We start from the raw sequence: 21,797 nt of genomic DNA, 5'->3' as shown, positions 1-21,797 counted from the left end.
TTTAACTCATTCCTGTGAGCTGAGAAACCTCTTCATATTGCACATACATCAGCCACTGGCAAAATTCAATTACTTGCATCAGAGGGGAGAAAAAACAGTGTATGCTTAATTTAAAGGCCAATATTTTTTTGTAAGTAAAGCTGGACCACAGATGAGAAGTTCTAAGGTTCAAATAGAAAATCTGTTGACACTAAATCTAAAATCTTTAAACCTACATCACATGAATAAACTTAAACTCTCTTCAAAGCATTCTCACGCAATCTACAACATCCACGCAAGAAAAAAACAGCAACTTCCAGTTCTGAAAGTTGACCCATCATTCATGTTTTCATGAAAACAAATACTTCACAAGGATGAATACACAAGAGGAACACGCCAATCCCCTCTTCTCCACCCTGCCATACCATGCGGGTAAGTTTCCCACATTTGCTTACATACTTTACATGCCAGGAGTGCATTGGGCTTAAGTTGTCAAAAATTATCATTCTTGAAGTATCACTGGGTAACAACTTGGTACACACATGAGCAACCTTCTGAAACAAGGAAAAAAAAAGAAAAAAAGAAACAAGGCTTAACCCTACTATTTCCAGAAACCCAGAACCAAACTTCAATTCATTATCATACGTATAGATCTAGGTATACAAATATGCTGTTTATGGTAATGACATGTCTATCTACCTCCTTTTAATGAGCATAAGAAACTGATCATTGGCACAGCAGCATCTCATATTACTTCACAAAGAGGTTCTAGATATGTCTGCCCACAGGTTCCTGGAGTGGACCAGATGTCTTAAGGCTCTTGACTCAATATTTAACTAACAGCAACAACTCAAAATTCATATACAATTCAAGTGCACACGGAAATATAGAACACAAAAAGAAAGAAAGAAAGAAGGTGATAAAGAGATTGGAAGTCAGATGACAGGAACTGGGCTTACGATCCTTGATACCTGAGTGATTTTAAGCAACTTAACATCTCCAAATTCTACTTTCTTTATCTGTAAAATGAGGGAGCTTAAAATAAGGTTTTATGGATCTACCTGCTCCAAAACTATGATTCTCTTATTACACAACCTAGGATAAAATGGCAAACCTTCCAATATGGTACCACTAGCCACACATGGCTATCAAGTCCTAGACATTGTGAAGCCAATCTGAATTAAAATATTCTCTACTTGGGTGTGCTGGCACAGGTCTGGATCATAAGTTCAATGTCAGCATGGGAAAGTTAGCCAGACCCTGTCTCAAAATTAAAAATACAACAGGCTGGGAATGTGGCTCAGTGGTTAAGTGTGCCTGGATTCAAGTTCTACTACAAAAAAAAAAAAAAAAAAAAAAAAAAAAAAAAAAAAACCCTCTATGTGCAAAGTTTTGAAGACATATGGAAAAAAAATTGTAATATGCTTCATGAATAGTTATCCTATTGATCACATTTTGAAATAATAGCTTGGAATGACAAGTTAACATTAATTTCATTTTTTTTCATTTCTCTTCTTCCTTTTTAATTGTATTTATTCATTCATTCATGCATTTATTTATTTATGGTGGTGGTGGTGGTGGTGGTGGTGGTGATGGAATCCAGGGCTAAGTCTCCACATACTAAACATTACTATACATGCCCCCTACCTCTGAGCTATACCCTCAGCCCCTCTTTACTTTGAGTGGCTACTTGAACATTTAAAATTAGATCTAATAGTCCCTTTTTACTTTTGCTGGACAGTGCTGCCTTAGAATCAGGCCTGAGCATAAGTGAGATGAAATGACCCAGGGGAACATTTGAATGGAGTACTGCCATTCTTTGGCTCTTCCCATTAGAACTTGGTACTTCCCATTTCCATCCTATATGTATTAATGACTGTTTGAAAGTCATGCTTCTGTTTTCTCATTGTGTACACCAACAAGAAATCGATAGCAAATAACACTGGGTTTACAAATAATCATGTGATGTTGATTATTTACTCTAGGGCTGCATCTTAATGACCAACAGCATGTCTGAGGATAATGCTAACTGGTTATACCTTTACACAGGTTCTTAGACCTTGTTTTCCATTTCCTTTGAATTGGAACTATATTTAGAGTAATAATTTAGTTTACTTCATAAAGATGATTACAATCTACCTTTTTTCTTTTCATTTTTTGAAATTCACATTTGAATCTAATAAGAAAAACCTATGAACTTGTATGGTTGAACTACATTTTTATTTCATTGATCTCTAACCAGGAAATTCTCAACTCATCTTTGTAGTCTCTATCAATTTACTTCATGTGTTTAAATGATCAGCGAAGCACAGAAAACTTCTAGAGAGCTTATTTACCTAGAAATGCAACAGACTATGAAACAAAGTCAATAAGGTATTTACAAGATTCAGTTGAGTCAGGGTTGGTGCTATAGCTCAATGGTAGAGCACACGTCTACCATGCAAGAGATCCTGGATTCAATCCTCAGCACAGCAATAAATAAATAAATAAATAAATAGATTCAGGTGAGTCGAGAGTTGAATACTCAAACATTCTTCTCAGTACTTACTATTGGGCTACCAAATCTTTCAATTTTGTGATCTTAAACAATGGCATATATTGTCTACAACATAAGCTACTTATTTTTTAAAGTCAGACAAAGCAAGCATAATCCAGACCAATGAAGACCAGCCACTTCAAACTGGGCTTGGACCATAGTTAGTTATGATGGTTCAGATATTTTTAGATGTATGAAATCATAACAGAATTCAGAATAAAGTGTATGTTCTTTTGGAGAATGTTTTAAAAATAATGTTTCTCAAATTATATAAACTAATAACTATTAGAAAATTATGTGGGAATTAAAGAATTAATTTTTTACTTTCAAATTCTAATGTAATTAAATTTTCAAAGTTAATCAACATGATATAAGTAATCAATGCACTCTTTATGAGAGACATTTCAAAACATTGATAATTAAAAAATATAATTTCAAAATATTTATCAGTGTAATATGAGAAAGATATATGTTCAAACATTATGGCTAGCTGGGTGCAATGGCACATGCCTGTAATCCCTGGAGGAGGATCACAAGTTCAAAGCCAGCCTCAACAAAAGCGAGGTGCTAAACAACTCAGTGAGACCCTGTTTTTAAATAAAATACAAAATAGGGCTGGGGATGTGGCTCACTGGTCCAGTGCCCCTGAGTTCAAACCCTGGTATCCAAAAAAAGGGCTACTTTTTTCAGATCTTCACCAAACAATTATTCCAGACTTGCACAAATTGTTTTTGTAAAGGCAATGTCTAGAAGTAGGGTAACAATACATTTGATATATAAACTTTTTTTTTTTTTTTTTGGCCAGGCATAGTGTCACACCGATAATCTCAGCTACTTAGGAGGCTGGGGCAGGAGTAAGCATATTCAAGGCCAGCCTCAGCAACTCAGCAAGTCTCAAAATAAAATAAAAAGGGTTGGAGATTTAGCTCATTGGCGATAGAACATTCCTAGGTTCAATCCATAGTACTGCAAAATAAATAAAGAGGCGGGGTGGAGGGAGAAGGGAGAGAGAGGGAAAGAAAACAAAAGAGAGAGAGAGAAAAGAAAGAAAAAATTTAAAGCCAAGATTCACAATAAGGGGGATGACACTAGAGAAGAATAGTTACCTTAGATTAGGTAGAGGGAAGTGAAGGGAGGGGATGGAGGGATGTGGGGATAGGAAGGAGAGTAGAAAGAAACAGACATTATTACTGTATGTATATATGTGACTGCATGACCAATGTGATATACAACATGTACACTCAGAAAAATTAGAAATTATATCCCCTCTATGTATATCAAAGTGCATAAATGCATTATACTGTCATGTATAACTAATTAAACAATTTAAAAAATAAAATAAAAAGTCAAGATTTAAAATGGTTGCACTTATACTACCCTTCGGACTACTGTTAAAGGGAGTGAAGTGTTAAAAAAAAAAAATTGGAAAATATAACCAAGAGAAGCTTTCGAGGAACCATGAAAGTTTAGACATTTCCTTAAAAGACAGAACCATGTATAACATGTCAAACTACTAAGACATATTTTAAATAAATCTTTAGGTGCAGATGAAATAAATATCTAATATAAAACTTCCAAACACTCCCTCCAAATATTATATCAAGCCTGCTTATAATTATTATTTTTTTTAAACAAATCTTCATTTCATCACATACTTTCTGGTCTACATCTTCATTTGGTCACCTAAAATATTCTAAATAAATAAGAAAATGTAAGTGGTTAAAATGAATTTTAAGATGGCTGCCTCACTTGTACTGATGTAAACATATGAAGGCTCACTCTCCTCTTTTCCATGCGCCTTTCTCTTCTGTTTCAACAGGACAGGTGAGCATTAACAGGTATGAACGAACACAAGAGGGTCACCGTGACAGGCAAGTCTTGCTCAAGAGGATTCAATATCATGCTCCTTCCTAAAAATCTTAAAGCCTGTTTTATCTGCTGCTCCTTTCAAGAACAAGTCAACAGCAACATCTCTAGGTCAAATGAGAGATGGCTTGCCATCAGGGAGAGGAACCTGATACCCCCATTACTCTCCAATCACTGACATTATCCCTTTTTGCCATTGCTCTAGTTGGGAAGATGTCCCAGGAACACCAGTCTGAACACATCCTGGGTTTGATCAGCCAAAGCAGAGAGACTTGGCAATGGATGTTCCTGCCATAAAACCAAAGACACTCCCCACCTCCTTCCTCACTCAACAAACACAGGTTTTCTGTGTGGTTAGCTGGCAGGCAGGGAGAGTGGGCAAACTCCACAGACCTTCTCTACGTGTTCATGGAGAATCTCTGCTTTGGTTCAGAATGTTTCGTAGTCTTCTCACTTTCCTCTACATCCTTTTACAGCACCGTATCTCCTCTAGATCCAGAATGCCAGCTGCCACCCATTATTTTGCCTCTCCTGTATCCTTTAGAAGACAACCAGGAACATGTTCTTGTGGCAATGCCTGCTAACAGAGCACATTCACCAGCCTTCCCATGCAGGTAGGTGTCAGCCTCTGACCAAGAAGATGAAGCAGATATTAACCAGGACTTCCTCAAAAGCTCCAAAACCTAAGTGAACTACAGTTATCAATGGCTGCCCTGTTTGGGGAACCCAAATGGGATTTAAAAGTACCCCACTGCTCAGAAAATGAAGTTCAGACTCGTCAAGGACATCCCAAACCCTTAATCTCCTGTTGTCTTTCTCACCCACGTACTAATGGCTTCCTTCTTCCAAAGCTCTACCCCTCACTGTTCTGTCTGGGAAGCCCTACCATGCCCAGTTAACCTTCACTCAAACTTGAAACCAAGGCCAAATGCTGCCTGCCTTCTCTGTGAAGACATTATAGGTCCTTCCACTCTAGCCTTGGCCCATGATACCTAATTATTTCTTCACTTCTTCCTTCTCTAATTAGGGTGTTGAATTCCTCATGGCAAGAACTGTGCTACCTCTCTGCAAACAGCCCCATCTAGATTCTAGTGCTTCTGTCATAATTCAAACACAAAAATCACCCAAAACATGTCCAAAAAAGGAATGTTCTTTAAACGCAAGAAGGATAGAGTACGAAATTAGAAATAATTTTTAAAAAATTATAACTCCAAATCAATGTAACATTACAGACGTCAATCACAAATGTCCTGTAAAAATGTGAAGTCGGATAGAACAGGTGAAAGCATACTTTAAATATCCAATTAAACATCCTGCATTAAGGAGGATGTTTAATGCTAGCAGAAGAACCATGGGCTTGAGTTTGAACTTGATATGTTCTACTTGGTAAAATACGCCAAGGAGCAATGAGGACAACATGTTGGATTTCTTAAAAAACATAAACAATTTAACATGTGATAATAAACTCTTAGAATATTGTTCCCAAAGTCCATTCTTGTCCAGGAAAAAGACTTACACTGATTTTTCCCCCTCATCTCTTCATGAGTTATTTATGACATCAATAAACACAACTAGAAAACCAGACACACAAGAAGTACTCCCAACAAACTTAACACTACCTATCTTGTGTCCTTAAAACACGACCCCCAAAATTCACAAGCAGACCAAAGTAACCTGAGTCTGGTTCACAAAAGTGAAGTAAAATATTCAACTGGCAGATACAAAGAAAGGGCAAGGTAAGTCGCCTCCCACATTGGTTGCTTATTTAAGTAAACCCTCTCTGCAGCCACATCCTTCATTACCTTTGTTCTGCACAACTTTGATGGCCATGCTGATAAATGACTCTGTCATAAGGACATCTCTGTCCAGCTGCCTTCCCTCTCCTCTGTAGCAGCCACACAGTCACATGGCCACCCTATCATCAGCTGGAAATCTTCCAGCTACCCTCGGGGATTCCCTCCTCTCATACTTACTGAACTAGCAAGCAGTGTCCAAAATGGAAATGTTGTCACAAATAGACGCTTTTTTTTCTCTCTTTAATTGTAGGTGGACATAATACCTTTATTTTATTTTTATGTGGTGCTGAGGATGGAACCCAGTGCCTCATGCATGCTAGGTGAGCACTCTACCACTGAGCCACAACCCCAGTCCACAAATATACTCTTAAAATACAGCCCTTCATAATTCTTCAACTAGCAGCAATAAGTAAATTGTCTTCATGTTCAAACACCCTATGGGTTAGCCAAGAACCTCCCCCACCAAAAACAACTAAAGGATCTTAAAATTTGGTTTACTTTTACTGGATTTAATTTTTCTGAATTCTTTAGTGTAAAAAGATTTAATACTTGACACAAAACATTAAATACAAGCATGAGAAAATGTGAGCAAAATACAAGGCTAATCATAACCTCAATTAGTCTTTTAACGCCTGTCAAATAAATGGCACATAGTGGCATTAGCTTCAAACCCTTGAACTTGAAAAGTACTATTTCTCTTTTTTCCCCACGTTTTTATATTAGTGCATTACAGTTGTACATAATGATGGAATCTGTTGTTACATATTCATACATGCGCATAATATAATATAATTTGACCAATATCACTGCCCTGTACTGCCCCCCTCCCTCCCTGCTTCCCACACCTTGGTCCCTTTCCTCTACTGACCTCCCTTTGATTTTTATGAGATCCACACCCACCACTCAAAAAGTACTATTTCTTGTAGAAAATACAAATAACATAATTCAATACTTTTTTAAAGTTCCAATTGTGATTCTCTTCATAGTAAAATAAAAAGAAAACATTAGCTGTCAGATGATAAAAGGCACCAAACTGAAATTTTCATTTTGATGGCCACTCAGTTTAATTCCAATACACATTTTCTTTCTAAACTTCACTGCCTTAATCCAGCAAAATCATTTCAATGTGCCCTCATCTGAAAGTGTCCCAACAAATTAATAAAATATATGAGGCACTGAATTCCTGAAATGAAGAGTTGCAAATGAAAGAACACTATTGTTACTGACAGCATTCATGAAAAAGGTCTACAAAACCAAATTTTATTTAAAAGGCTTTAATTTTCCATGTTTGTTCAGAATCTTTTAAACATAAGTGAAATTTCCTCAACTCTCCAGAATCAAAACATGTAATTCTTTATCACAGTATAAAATTCTACGATACTCACTGAATATACTTACAAGCATTCAGTAAATACTAGGTTTAAGGAACTGTCCTGTTAAAACAAATTATGGAAAACAGTGTGGTCACATCCACTTCACTTAAATCCCCCACCACTTTTGTTTTGAATATTTAACCACTCCAAAGTAGATCCCCAGTCCCCAATTCTCTTACAACACAGCAAATACACAGTTCAGAGCTTTAAGTTTACCTTTGGGGAGTGAGCCAATTAAAGACCCTTTTCAAGAATATTATATAAAATAGCATACACTTCCACATAGTGTTCCCCCACACCTCTTGCCCACCTTAACTTTTTCCAAGTCACCTGGTCTTCCTGTTTATTCTGTTTAACTCACTATTCACTTGGGGGAAAGGACCTCAAAAATATGTGTGAAACAGAAGACCTAATTTTCCTTTACTGGGTGTATCTATAAGAATCTAGGTAACAGAAATTTGATTTTAATTTTAAATATGATTAATTAAATTTAATATATACCTATGAGCAAAACATTCACAAAATTGATCTACATATTTGCACACTTACGGGGGCGTTCTTAAGACTCTGCACCTCAAACTAATATATTGTGATGACAAAATTATATTTGTTCTAAATAAACTATAATAGGTAACTAGCAGCATCGGGAGGAGGAATATATGCTATGAAATATGACTTTTCATATGATGGGTTTAAGTGTTAGTCTGAAAACACTAAGATTTCAAAACCTTTGTATCACTTTCAAAGTAAAGACTTTTTCTTTCCTTATTTTTTTTTATACCTTTATTTTATTTATTTATTTATTTATATGTGGTGCTGAGAATCAAACCCAGCACCTCCCACGTGCTAGGCGAGCGCTCTACTACTGCTGAGCCACAACCCCAGACCCATAAAGACTTTTTCTTAATGATTAAAATAAACAATATGGCTAAGAACGAGTGCTTATCTACCCTTATCATGTCTGCCTCAATTCAATTGCAAATAAAATAACTGAGCAGTGACATTTTTAAAAACAATGTAATTATGCCTTTGAAAGTCCATCCAATAATAGGAACAGATTTAAAAAGTGCTTTTCTTGGACTAATCAAGCCTTAATGGGTAATGCCATTTTCTTTATTTTCTATTAAAAATGAAACTTATGCTACCTCATTAATTTTATTGAAAAATACCAATCAAGTATGTGCAGACAAAGAAAAACTCAATAAATGAGTTTCTGGTAACTGGGGGCAAGGGGGCAGGTTTTAAACACGAAAATTTATCTCAAGGGTAAGATTAAATGGCTTGTTTTTCTTTCTGTAAAATGTCTTCATGGGGTCAAAAATATATTACAGTCATTAAGGCTTTAGCAACAAGGAGAAACAACTCATTTCTTTGCTTAATATAAATGACTTTTTTTTTATACAACAGATCTCTTATTCTCATAAGTGTCCTTTAAGGATGAAAAGTAATTTATTCATCTCTATCATTTAGGACACCTTATATTTTTCTATGAAGAGAGTCTGTGGCTTTCTATGGAAGGTGACTGACAGCACAGGACAAATTAGACTCTTGATTTAACCATCAAAAAACAAAATAAGTAACAATTTTTCTTGTCAAAAGAAAATTTTTCATCTGAAAAAAAATCTTCTAAACTTGAGAATAATATGTAAATGAGGGAATTCCAACAGTGTTTGGAGATCCCTAATAAGACCTTAAGAAATCATCACTTTATTGATCAGGATCCACTCACCCACAAACTGTCTCATTCTCCTCTCCCCTCTCCTACAGTGTTTATGTTGTCTATTTTTTTTCCTTGCTCACCAATGCTACACATGATTCTAGGTCCACCTCCTGCATGCCTACTACATTTATTTATTCTGAGCAGAATACTACAAATGTAGCTAAAAAAAAAAAACAAGTGGATTCCTTGGGACTTTGCTTCTTGATCCTTCAATGTGTTAATCATCACTGAAGTGCAGTATCTGCAGTTTAATGCACTGAGAGCTTTGAACTATCCTTAGCCTAATTTTGAAATCGGGATTGAAAGTCTTTTCTTTCATGACCAAAATATGCTGATTTTTTAAAATATATACTTTAGATGTGATAGCCATATATCACTGGTTATATACATTAACTTTATTTTGAAATTGATTTCTTAACAGAAATAAAACCTTCTCAAGAAATACGTGATTCAGTTTCCTCATCCCCGGTGAAGAGCAACTTCTGAGTTTCCATTCTAGGACCAAAATTCTTTTGCTGACATTTGAAATGGTCCACTTCTGCTCAGATTGGCAAAGTCTTGTTTACTAATTTTTCCAGAAAAGATTTTGCAAGAAACTAAGCCAAGCCTGTTCACAGCTCCAGTGCATACAGCTGGTGACCAACTAATAGTTAATAACTGACCAGTGTATAAACTGCTCGATATTAGACACTGTATGGCTGCCAATGTGTACACATTAAAAATAGGTCGTTCCAGGCTGGGGATATAGTTCAGTTGGTAGAGTGCTTGCCTCTCTTGCACAAGGCGCTGGGGTCAATAGCCAGCACCACAAAAAAAAAAAAAATAGGTCTTTTCCATTTGTGTTAAAACCTGCTTATACTTTTTCCACATTTCCATACTGCTTAAACTTCTCAATTAGCATGAGCATGATTCATTCAAACATTTTTCAAGCAGACAACTGCAATAGAAAATTATATATTTATTAAAAGAAATTTTATAATGTGTTGTAAAATTTTATCTGAGATATGCTTTTATATTTAAATCAAATCCATTCATTCTTATGAAGAATAAACCACCTGCTTCCTATAACAGTCTTAATTGGTTGATAATTGAATTAATAAGTGAAATAGTTTTTTTTAACTTTCAAAAACTATGTGTGAGACTTAAATGTATCAATTTTACATCACCATCACCATCACCATCATATAAATAGTAAGATTTACATAGCACTTATAATGGGCCATCAGGCTACATATATATTAATATATGTTCTAAGCATTTTACATATATGGCAATTTAATCCTCAACAACCTAAATAATGCTATGCAGTTTACAAAGGCACAGAAACTTTTTACAGCCAACAGCTCCAAAGGGTCAGAACCAGTTCCTCAAACAGTGTGTGCTATAGTTTAGATCTTACATATGTCCCACGACCTATGTACTCAGGGCTTATTCCCTAATGTGGCCCTATTGGGAGGTAGTGGAACCTGGGACCTGGTAGAAGGTTTAAGATCACTGGAGATGTTTCCTTGAAGGGAATTGTGGACTCAACATCTCCTCCTCTTTCCTTTTTGCTTCTGGGCTTCCTTGAGGTATGCACCTTACCTATCACACACTTTCCACCATGATGAGCTACCCAGCCCCTGGCCCAAAAGTAACCAGGCCGGCCAACCATGAACTACTGAAACCTCCAAAACTGTAAGCCAAAGTAAACCTTCCCTTTAAGCTGATTATCTGAGGTATTTTGTTACAGTAATGGAAAGCTAACAGTGAGCAATAATGCTGCCTTCTCTACACATCTGAGAAACACTCAATGACTCAGTGTTACTGGCCTAAGATCAAGCCTGGAATAAAAGTCAACATTATAAATGTAGAAATAATTCCAAGTCTTTCCATAGAGATGGGTTTTTAAAAAAATCTCTCTCATCTTCCCCATTTCAACTACTAACTTCGTTCATAAAATACTATAATTCTAACCATGTTCAAGCTAAATTTGAATTGTATGCCTCTTCAAAACGCAGGCACACAAAACAAATCTAAATAAAATGCCCTCTTTGCTCCATTCTATAGCTCAGATTTAACACATGTGAGGCTGAGTCCTCTGCACTGCTCTTTGAAGAGTCACCTAGCTAATATGTTAAGCCTCACTTTTTCAAAATCTGTTAACTGAGAAATGTGTCTAGGATTTTTTTTTAATAAATTACCTTATTCTTAGTTTTATCCAGTCTTTGGTGGATTTTTATTCCTAAAGAATCCTGATTAATAGATATATGAATCAGGATTAATCTGAAGAGAAAAAAAAAATCACCATTTTTTTCCAAAGAAAAATACTACTGCCCTCAAAGAAATGGTTATTTCTTCAACTGTGCACATTGAACTGAAGACAATGAAACTTGCCCCCTTCTCTAAGGTTTTCATGTGCAAACTCTGAGTGAGGGTTTGGGTATTGTGCTTTTCTTTGTATAATGGAATGGAACAGAGTGGGAAGGAAAGGGGAAAAGAGAACAACTCAGACTTTTTATTGCCCATCATCCCATCCATTCAGGGAGTACTCATTCCTTCCCCGTAGTTTTGCCAGTCTGCCACCTTCTCCTCTCCCAGTGTCTCATGAGGGTGTGTCTGTATACTGTGATACAGGCTGTGAGACTCACAGGGTGACAGCATTTCAAGGGTTTGCAGAAGCCAGTATTTAACATCCATCTGGGTTCCATGTATTTGTATTCAAGATCCCATTATGAAAAGGAAAGGATTTCATGGTCAAATGAAACAGAAAGGTCAACTCACCAGCAAAAGACCTAAACACCGTGCAACTGTTAGTGCTTGGAGCTGAGGCCACTGCGGGCCATGACCTCACAAGTGTAGGTAGTGTGCCAGGTGAGGGGCGAGTTCTTCCCTGACACTACATGAGTTTCCAGCCCCATGAATGGAGTTTACTAGTAATCCTTGTTATAAGAAGAATGTTAATGTGTGACAGCTTGAAAAGACATAAAAACACTTAACAATGGCCTGTGTTTTCTTTTGCCTTTCTCCATATTCCTTGCTCTACTGAGCCTTCCTGGCAGTACTTGGTCTTTCTGGTTTCAGAACAACTTGATGAGACCTTCTTCAAGATCCAAAAAGTAGCTTGCAAGTAGTTCATGTTGGTGAATTTGTAGCTGGTCTTAAAACTCTGGTTGCACATAAGAATTACTAAGAATTACCTAAAGAGGTTTTTTTTTTTTTCTCTTTTTCTCCAAATGCCAATGTCAAGGCATTGCTCCAAAGGATCTTATTTAGCTGCATTGGGTGGAGTCCTGACAAGAGTTTTGTTTTTGTTTTGTTTTTATCTTAATCCCCATGATTCCAATGTGCAATCAAGGTTGAGAACCTGTGATTAATAAAATAATGTTCCTTGTTAGAAGCATTTGGAAAAACAAAAGCAAAAAAAAAAAAAAAAAAAAAAAAAAAAAAAAAAAAAAAAAAATTCTACCCATCCCTTCATTACTATCCAGAGAATTGCTTTTTCATCATGTACTGCCTTGGTCAATGCACTACTGAAGATACCCACACCATAGGTTTCTCGATCCTGCTTTCAGTCCCTCATCTCGTTATTCCCAATTCCCTGCTCCTCTCCAGAGCATACCCTGCAACTGTCACATTTCATGTGCCTACTTATAGAGTCTGTTGTTTATTTGTCTTACCCGAAGACTGGAAGCTATGTGAAGGAGAAGATGGTTGGGAGCACTGCAATATCATCAATGCTTAGAGACTGGGTTTGGCCCCAGAAGTCAATCAGTAAAAATTTCCCTAATGATTAGATGAAGAGACTAATCAAGTCCAATCCTGCACTGTGCTCACCCCTAAAGAAGGAACAGAGAATAGAAGATAAAGGCCCTGCCTACACATTCCAGCCTGTTTGTGTGTGTGTGTGTGTGTGTGAGAGAGAGAGAGAGAGAGAGAGAGAGAGAGAGAGAGAGAGACACTATCTGTCTCTCTTCTGGCAAAGGCAAAAAGAGGCAGGTAAACAAATACCATACCTGTACAGACTTAGCCTCCACGCCCCAGACTTGGGATACAAACCTGGGCGGAAAGTTACTACCAGGAAATACTACAGGATTATCTCATCCATTGTTCCTTTACTCCTTAAATATAGGTTTTTACCCTGTAACACTTTCACTCTATACACAGCTAAATCTGTATTCTTTCTAGAACTTAACATGTAAGTTCTTTCATAATCATGAGCATGTTTTATTTACCCCACAAACTTCAGGGTGGTGGGGAAGGGCAGTGAGTAATGAGAATTATGCAAGGAAATTAAACCTTACATTCTTGAAGCTTGGCACTTGCAGATCATTTGTATAGGTTTACCTTTGCTTACATGATTGATATACCAAGGTAGAGACTTTAAAAGAAACACATTAATCAAAGATGCTTTGTAAGTCTCAAGGCAATAAAATTTGCAGAAATAATGTACTTTCTACTGAATTTTATTGAACTTCTTTCATTCACTTTTTCAGGCAAATAATAGCTATGCTTATTTCTACAGCAACTGACAACCTACATCATCATATAAATAACTGTACAAAAAACTTCCTGGTATGCCATAAACAATAACTTAAAATAGTGATCCTGTAGCAAGAAGGAGATTGATTAACCATAAAATAACCTCTCCATTATCCTTGAAACCAAAATTCAATTGAGCACATTTCTTTGCCTTTTTTTTAAGCAGTCATTATTAGTCATTCCTAACTTTCATTATTAGTCATTCCTAACTTAACCTTGTAGTCTTACATGTTCCTTTTCATTTCCTCAATCCCGACCAGGAACAACTGCTCCATCTAGTAACTTCTCTGCAGTACTAATAGTCAGGGTCCTTTGCTGCTTAGGGTGACAGGAGAGTAGCTTTTGCAGCCTGCCAGTTATCATGGCTTCCCACTGATTAGCAAGAAAGGGTGACTCCTTGTAGATAACCATCTCAGCTTCACTATTCTGTGTGCAGGATTCTACCTTTAGGGCAGTTCTCATCAGTAGCAGTAAGTTTCTAGCATCTGTGAATCAGCACTATACCAACACAAGACAATTGTGTTTAGATGAAACCTTTAATGCAGGAAAGCAAAACCTAACAGGGAAAAAAAAATTAATGAATGGATGATTAAGTAAATAAATAAATAAATATTTTGCATGTCAAGGATTGTTAAACTCATGCCTCTAATCAATACACCAGACAAAAGCATCAACCGGGGGAATAACAACCCTTCCCTGCAAGCTGGGGCCCCATTATCATTGCTGTCATTTGTTTCTTTTTTAGAGCCACCTGCAGACCTATTTTCAATAGTCAACTCATAATTACATTGGTTCAGTGACACAGAGCTTCACAAATCCCCTTCAAACCTCATTAGAGTGAATTACCTACCCTTCTACCAGCACTTTGCAAAATGTACTAAAGTCAATCTCATCTCCACCCTTTAAAGGTGATAATAACCAGAGAAATATCTCCAGAAAGATGGCATAAAAAGCAAATAGAAAGTAAATCCAAATCATATCTGCCTACATGTTACCTCTTTTTATACAGAAAAAAAAAAATGCTTAAGAAAGTTAAATATTTAAGTTTTGGCAAAAGCTCTCAAAACAAAGGTTATGGTGTGTTTTTAATTGCTTTTTCTGTTTTTTAATTTGTAGTGAGACAATTCAGGAAAATTAAAATCATCACACAAACAAAATATTAAGTCATCAATCAGCATTTCCTAATTAAATGCGTCTTTTAAGAACATGGAAAACCAAATTCTTAGACTCCTAAACCAGCCTGTCTTAACTAGCCCTCCGGTGATTCCTGAGCCACTTGTGGATGAAAATCAGAAGGGAAAAAAGTTCAATGACCTTGTAAATTAGGGACTAAAAAACTGTAATGGTGTGACAATCTGTACAGTCTCCGTGGAATTACAGAAAAACACTTGACCGGAAATTGCTTTTTTGGAAAATTACTATGAGGTGGGGGAGAGAAGGGGACAAAAATGGGGAGGGGTGGTTGCAAATGGTAAGATACTTAACAGGAACCTCATCAATGTGAAATACAATCTCCTCTGCCCCAACTGTCAAGCAAACAACTTCCAAGCATCTTCAGATAAAAAGAAAAATAGTCTTTTTGCTCAGGCGTTAGCTGAATGTTCCAGAGTTGGGTGAATGGGGAAGACTTGTTATACACCTAGTGGTGGGTGGATTTCACCAGGCTGCAGCCTCCACACAGCTTTTCTTTGCTGCACTGCAGAGGCGCCATCTTCTCCGTCTTAATCTTCACTCTGTTCAACCCTTTTATCTGCACCCTAAAAAAAGGAGCCTGCGGACTCTCCCCACCATCCTGCGCCCTCAGGGGGTCTAAACCAGAATCCCCAGAGCTGCCAGGGAGGAGGCCGCGCCTTAATCAGACAAACGTCCCCTTTGATGCCCAGGAGGGGTGAGATCCTGCTTCCCACCACCCGCCACTGCCCTTTCCAGTCGCGCACCCCACTCTCCGGTATTTCTCCCCAAGGACTTTAGAGCCCAGCACGGAATGAAAGCACAGTGGTGATCCAAGGATGTGAAGAAGAGCGACCCCGAGGCTCCGCCGGGAGGCCCCGGCAGCGCCCCAGCCCCCTCTGGGGCAGACGCGCGGCGCTGGGAAGGGAGCCTTGGTGGCGCACAGACTACCGCGGCTCAGCCACCGCGCCCCGGACGGCGAGGGCGGGGTGCCGCCGCTTTTGTTCCAGGGGACTTTCTCCCTGGCTGGGCGAAGCTTGAGGGTGCGAATAAACGCCCGGGACGTCCGGGCTTAAGGAAGGTGCAGTGGCCGCTGGTCTCCGACCCCTCCCATCTCTCGCAACTTACACAAAAGGGAGACGCGGAAATGTACAAAGTTTGCCTGCGGAAGGCGGTGCGCGACCCTGGCGCCAGCGCCAGCTAGGGTTGTTCGCAGGCTGCCACCGCCAGCGACCGCGAACAGGAACAGGGATGGAGGCGAGCAAGAGGGGTGGAGGTAGGAAGAGAAGGTGAAACGCGTGGCATAATCAAAAAGAAGCCAGGAGACCCCCAGCTTCCAGAGGGGTTCCGACTCCTCCACCCGGGGGCCCGAGAGAAAGGGAAGGGCAGAGACTGAAAAAGACTCCGAGACTGGATCCGGGGACTCTGCGTTTTCGGTTTTCCACACGTGCTCCCTTCCCCTTCTCCCCCATCTGGATGTCTCTCGCCTCCCTGGACCTTGATCTCGAGACAGGGCTGAGTCAGGGTCTGGGATCAGTGACCCCCCCTCCCCTTATTGCCCAGAGCTGGAGGGGACTAGGGGAGCCCCGCGCCTCGCCCGCTCCGTCTCCGCTGACCAGGGCGCGCGTCCCCGGGGCAGGGCTGGGCCGGAGGCGGGGATGCGCAGGGGGCCCGAGAGCGGGGGTGGCGGGGAGAAGGGTACTCTTAGCAGCTCCTTGCTTCTCAGAATTAAAGACTTGGGGGGATCGCATCCCCACCATGCTCTCCTCCCCCCTTCCAGGGCACAGTACCCACCTCCAGCGCGCGAGCCGTCCAAGCGGCCAGCAGAAGCAGAGCCAAGCTGGGCAGCATCGCGACCCTGCGCTGGGCACCGAGTGCGCTGCTGTGCGAATGGGATCCGCCGCGCCCTTGCTCTGCTCGAGTCTGCTCCACCGTCTCTGATGGCCCGGCGATCGCACTGGTCCGGGTGCTCTCGTCTACCGCTGCCGAGGAAACTGACGGAGCCGGAGCGCGGCGGCGGGGCTCGGAGCCCGGAGAGTCAGCTGATCCGGCCCACCCCGTTCGGCACCCGAGAGAGACCCCTAGCGGAGCCGCCGCGGAGCTGCGCCCGCTGGCACCGGGAGGGGTCCGCGCCCCCGGCGCCCACAGGTGCGGCGCCTCTGGCTCCCCACGCGCCTCCCTGGCCCACCCCCCACCGCCCACCAGGGCTCGGGGAACCACAGGAGGGAGAGTCTGGGGCCAGGGGAGGGACGGTGCAGGATCAGGGAAAGGTGAGTCGTAGGACGTTTTGGGCTCCAGAAAAGTCGGGAGCGCTCCCCGCTCGTCCCCGTGAGCTTGAATCATGCGACCCCGCAGGCCTCTTGGGATGTCGTATATAGGGCTGCTGCTGGGGTGCGTTTTTATCCGCATTTCAGTTTTTGTCTGGGTTCGGAGAGGTGGGGCAAGCCTTTCTGGAAGAGAACAGGAGCAATCGACACTTAAAGGAAACAGGATTTTTTTGCTTGTTGAGAAAGCAAAAATCTCGGGGTTTTTTCCGTCAAAAGCAGCTACGAACAACATGGAATTTCTATCTTTAGAACGACCGAAAGGAGATAGATAGACGCGGGACCTGGGAAAGAAGCAGGCGACCCATTTTCTCCTTCTGGAAAGCAATATTTTTGTTTTTTGGAGTTTTTATGTTTTATTCTCTTATTATTTACGTGTGCGCGCTCGTGCGTTTAGAGGAGATAGGAATTGGGGAGCATATATTAGGCAGGAACGCAACATCTCAGATGGAGATAAAGTAGAAGTTGTGATGGAAGAGATCTTAAGAGATAATTCTTGTTCTATCCCGTAACTGAGGACTTCCGACCTCAAATTCTAGCCCTGTTCTTCATTGTCTGTCCTATATTACAGAAATGAACCTTATGCAAAGCCACTTATCCTAGATAAACAAAAACTGCACAATGCCCAGTGTCCAGTTAGTGTACAATGGTCTAGAACTGCCCGGATATACCCTTTTCTGACCTGAAGTGGTGTCTGTCACCAAGCCACAGCTCACTTGGGACTGATGGGAGAGAAAAAAGCCAGGGAGTGCTGTGGCCCTTCTTAGGGCTTCACTGCAAATGGCCTCTTCTCTCTCCTGCTCATTGCTCCTGCGCTGTGGAGTGATGGCTCAGCCAGAGGCTGCCCACTTCTGTTCTGAGAAGTCAGCATTTACCTGCCAGCTCGACTAAATGTTGTCATCTACTCTATACATTCGGCCCTGACCCTTGGATTACTTTTTGTCCTGAATGACCTAAAAAAAAAAAAAAATATATATATATATATATATATATATTACACAATGTTTTCATGGTTTATGTCATTCACCTACAAAAACAAATGAAAACATTGCTATGATATTACTATGATTATTTCCACTCATAAGTCAGGAAGCCAGGGGTTGGGGACTATCCTCAAGAGTGCCAGTTTTTCATTTGAGAAGCCTTGGGTTTGATTCCCAGTGCACGCAGGCACACACACACACACACACACACACACACACAGTTGGGACTGCAGGGGAAAGACTAAGGTGAAAAAAAAATTCAATTGTTGACCTTCCATACCATACTGCTTCCCAAATGCATGTACCCACCACCACGATTCTGTTTATCTGAGGTTTGTATGAGCAAAGAAGGCATCTAAAACAGAGGAGTGTGACTTAGAGATGGGAGGGAACAAAGTCAGCTACAAATTTTCTCAAGTCTGGTGCCAAATGAAAACGTGGAATTTGTTGTCCCAAAATTAAAAATTTTAATACGGTGACAGCCCAACATTAAACCAAGCATGAGAGTCTTCTGAGTGCAGGACACAGGTTGCAGGCCCATAAAGCCAGTCCCAGGAGGAAGGGAACAGTTTTTAAGAGTAGGAACTTTTAATGAGCATGAGATTTAAAAATATAGAAATGAGGTCAAGTGCTGTGGCACACACCTCTAATCTCAGCTACTTGTGAAGCTAAGGACCACAAGTTCAAGGCCAGTCTGGGCAATGTAATGGGACCCTGTCTCAAAAATAAAAATGTCTAAAGGGGTTGAATTAAAACCACCCTAATGACCTCATTAACTTAATTACCTTTTTAAAACTGTAGGTCAGTGATAGAGCACCCCTGATCTCAATCCCTGGTACTGAAAAAGAAAGAAAGTGAGTCTATCACTTATAAAAGTGAAAGCTCTTAGATTTAATAATTATTCTTCTCACCACTGAAATACACCCCATCACACATTCCTGGTCAAAACAGTGTGATACATGGCATAGTTTCTGGTGACTTCTACACCTTGGCTATTCTCCTCCAAATATGTTCTGGTTCATTTGTGTCTGAAACCTAATGCTGACTTTGGTAGCTGCATCCCACTGTGAATTCAGATTGGTCACACCTGCTACCAAATCTTCCAATTCTGTCTTATGTATGGTGCTGCTAAGCCATGTTGCTGTCGTTTTGTGTTTAGGTTGTTATCTGTGCCTAATAAGTGTCACCAAAAGTAATCATAAGTCCAAGCCAAAAGATGAGCCCTGTATTAATTTTCTAGGACTGCTATAACAAAATACCACAGAATGAATGCTGGGTAAGTTGCCTGGGAGTGGTGCTCTTGCCTGGATTCAATACCAGCACTGGAAAAAAAAAAAAAAAAGCGAATGAGAAACAACATAGACAAGATGACATAAATAACAGCAGAAACTAGAAACTTACTTTATCACGGTTCTGGAGACTGGAAGTCCAAGATCAAGGTATCAGTAGGTTTGGTTTCTTCTGAGGCCTGGCTCCTTGATTTATGGATGGCCATTTTCTCCCTGTGTCCTCAGATCTTCTCTTTGTGTGTGTCTGTGTCCAAATTTCCTCTTTTAAAGGATGCCAGTTTTAGTGAATTAAGCCATGATGATGACCTCATTAACTTACCCCTTTAAAGACCCTATCTCCAAACACAGTCATATTTTGAGGTTTTGGAGACGTTAGAACTGCAACATAAGAATTTGGTCCACATTAGAATAAATAGGACAAAAATACATGACACAAACAACTTGTCGGGGAAAGGGTTTATTTTGGTTCACGATTTCAGAGGTTTCAGTCCATGGTGAACTGGCTCCATTGCCAGGGTCCTGAGGTGAGGCAGAAGAGTATGGCAGAAGGAAAATGCTCAGCTCATGGTAGCTAGGAAACAGAGAAAGAAAGGGACCAGAGACAAGATAGTCTCCAAGGGCATGCTCCCACTGACCTACTTCCTCTAGCCCTGGGGCTTTCACCATCTCCCATTCATCCATTCAAATAATTAATCCAATCATTTCCTAAAACCCCACCTCTGAACATTGTTGCACTGGGGACTATGCCTTCAAAACATGACACTTTGCGGAATATTCCAGATACAAACTGTAACACTCTATAAATCCAGTTACTAATCTTTGATGATTTTTTTTAACCAATGATCAATGTTCTACTGCCATTTTCAGTTGGAAGATCATTCAGCTGAACAGAAAATAATAGAAATTGAAGAGGTCTGCCTATGAAGGTCTGCCTATGAAGATGGCATCCTGTTCCCCACGAAGCTGGCTTGCCCTTAACATGACTACCAGACTCTGAAAATAAATAAAATGGCCTTTTACATTTTTCCCTTAGAAAATGTTATCAAAGCTTAAACTTGTATTGACATTTAAAATCTGTATTAGTTTGCTAGAGCTGCCATAACAAAATGCCAGACTGGGTAGTTTTCAAGAACAGAAATTCAATTTCTCACAATTTTAGAGAAGTCCAAGATCAAAGTGCAGGCATGGTTGGACTCCTCAGAGGCCTGTCTTGCAGATGAACGACTTACTCTTTCTTTGCATAATCATCACTCCATCTTTGCATACCTGCTGTCATGGTGTTTTCAAATTTTCTTATAAGAATACTAGTCATGTTATATTAGAGCCCACCATAATTATCTAATTTTAACTTAATTAGCTGTTTCAAGGACCTTTCTCCAAATACAGTCACATCCTGACATACTGAGGGTTAGGGATTCTACATATGAATTTTGAGGGAATACAGTTCAATCTGTAACTGAAGAACCCCTAAAATTATTCTCACACTTTAAGCTACCCTCACATCCATCCTTGGAAGTGGGTTCTTTCCAACTTTTATCCATGTCTTTTTGAAATCAGAATGCTTTTTAAATAACTGCCTCCTGGTTGAATATTTGAATTAGTTAGCCACTCCAGTGTTGGGAACTACCACACCCTCTATGGAGGTGCTACTTTGCTGGGAGTTATCTATAATGACAGACATCGGGATGTATTTGACAGTTTCATATGCTTCTTAGAAATTGTCTTCCCTTCCAGAACCTCATCCTGATTCCTCTTTGTGATCAGAAACAGATCCTTAGTTGCATTCTCGCTTATCCCTTTCTGCCTCTAAGACAGGCCATTGTTAATTTCTTTAGCCTCTCATAACTACCTAAGTCTGAATCATGAACAGTATTCAAAGTTTGGGGTACAAACTCCTTTTCCTAATGACGTGCACTGTGTTTTTGCAAAGTAAGTTATATTTATTTTTTCTTTCTTTTTTAATGAGCAGCCACAAGAAATGTTAAAATTAATTCCTGTAATCCCAGGAGCTCAGGAGGCTGAGGCAGGAGGATTGCATGTTTGAAGCAACCTCAGCAACTCAGCAAGGCTGTAAGCAACCTGGTAAGAGCCTGTCTCAAAAAAATAAAAAGGGCTAGAGATGTGACTCAGTAGTTAAGTACCCTTGGATTCAATCCCTGGTAGCAAAAAATAAAATAAAATAAAATAATAATTATTGTTAACATACCTCCATTTAACCATATTTATCTAATAGATCTGCA

General features: G+C 39.8%; 1 protein-coding gene and 1 non-coding gene across 7 annotated transcripts in view; one reads left to right on the top strand and one right to left on the bottom strand.

The window, feature by feature from the left end:
- The window catches only part of App (amyloid beta precursor protein), a 239,114-nt gene extending 222,277 nt beyond the window's left edge, over positions 1-16,837 (bottom strand). For all 6 annotated transcript variants that reach the window (XM_027929083.2, XM_071615110.1, XM_027929078.3 and 3 more), the window contains exon 1: positions 16,756-16,837. In XM_027929083.2, the coding sequence (XP_027784884.2) occupies positions 16,756-16,812 (57 nt within the window). In that variant the 5' untranslated portion in view covers positions 16,813-16,837. The remainder of the gene's footprint in view (positions 1-16,755) is intronic.
- LOC114087847 (small nucleolar RNA SNORA62/SNORA6 family) lies at positions 12,053-12,203 on the top strand. The gene has a single exon (XR_003581905.1). It is a non-coding gene; the product is annotated as a small nucleolar RNA SNORA62/SNORA6 family (small nucleolar RNA).
- Positions 16,838-21,797: the final 4,960 nt, after the last annotated feature.

This window comes from Marmota flaviventris, chromosome 8 (genome assembly GCF_047511675.1).
Source record: "Marmota flaviventris isolate mMarFla1 chromosome 8, mMarFla1.hap1, whole genome shotgun sequence".
NCBI classification, from domain to species: Eukaryota; Metazoa; Chordata; class Mammalia; order Rodentia; family Sciuridae; genus Marmota; species Marmota flaviventris.
The sequence above is the reverse complement of the archived record's forward strand: the minus strand, read 5'-3'. Positions and strand labels throughout refer to the sequence as shown.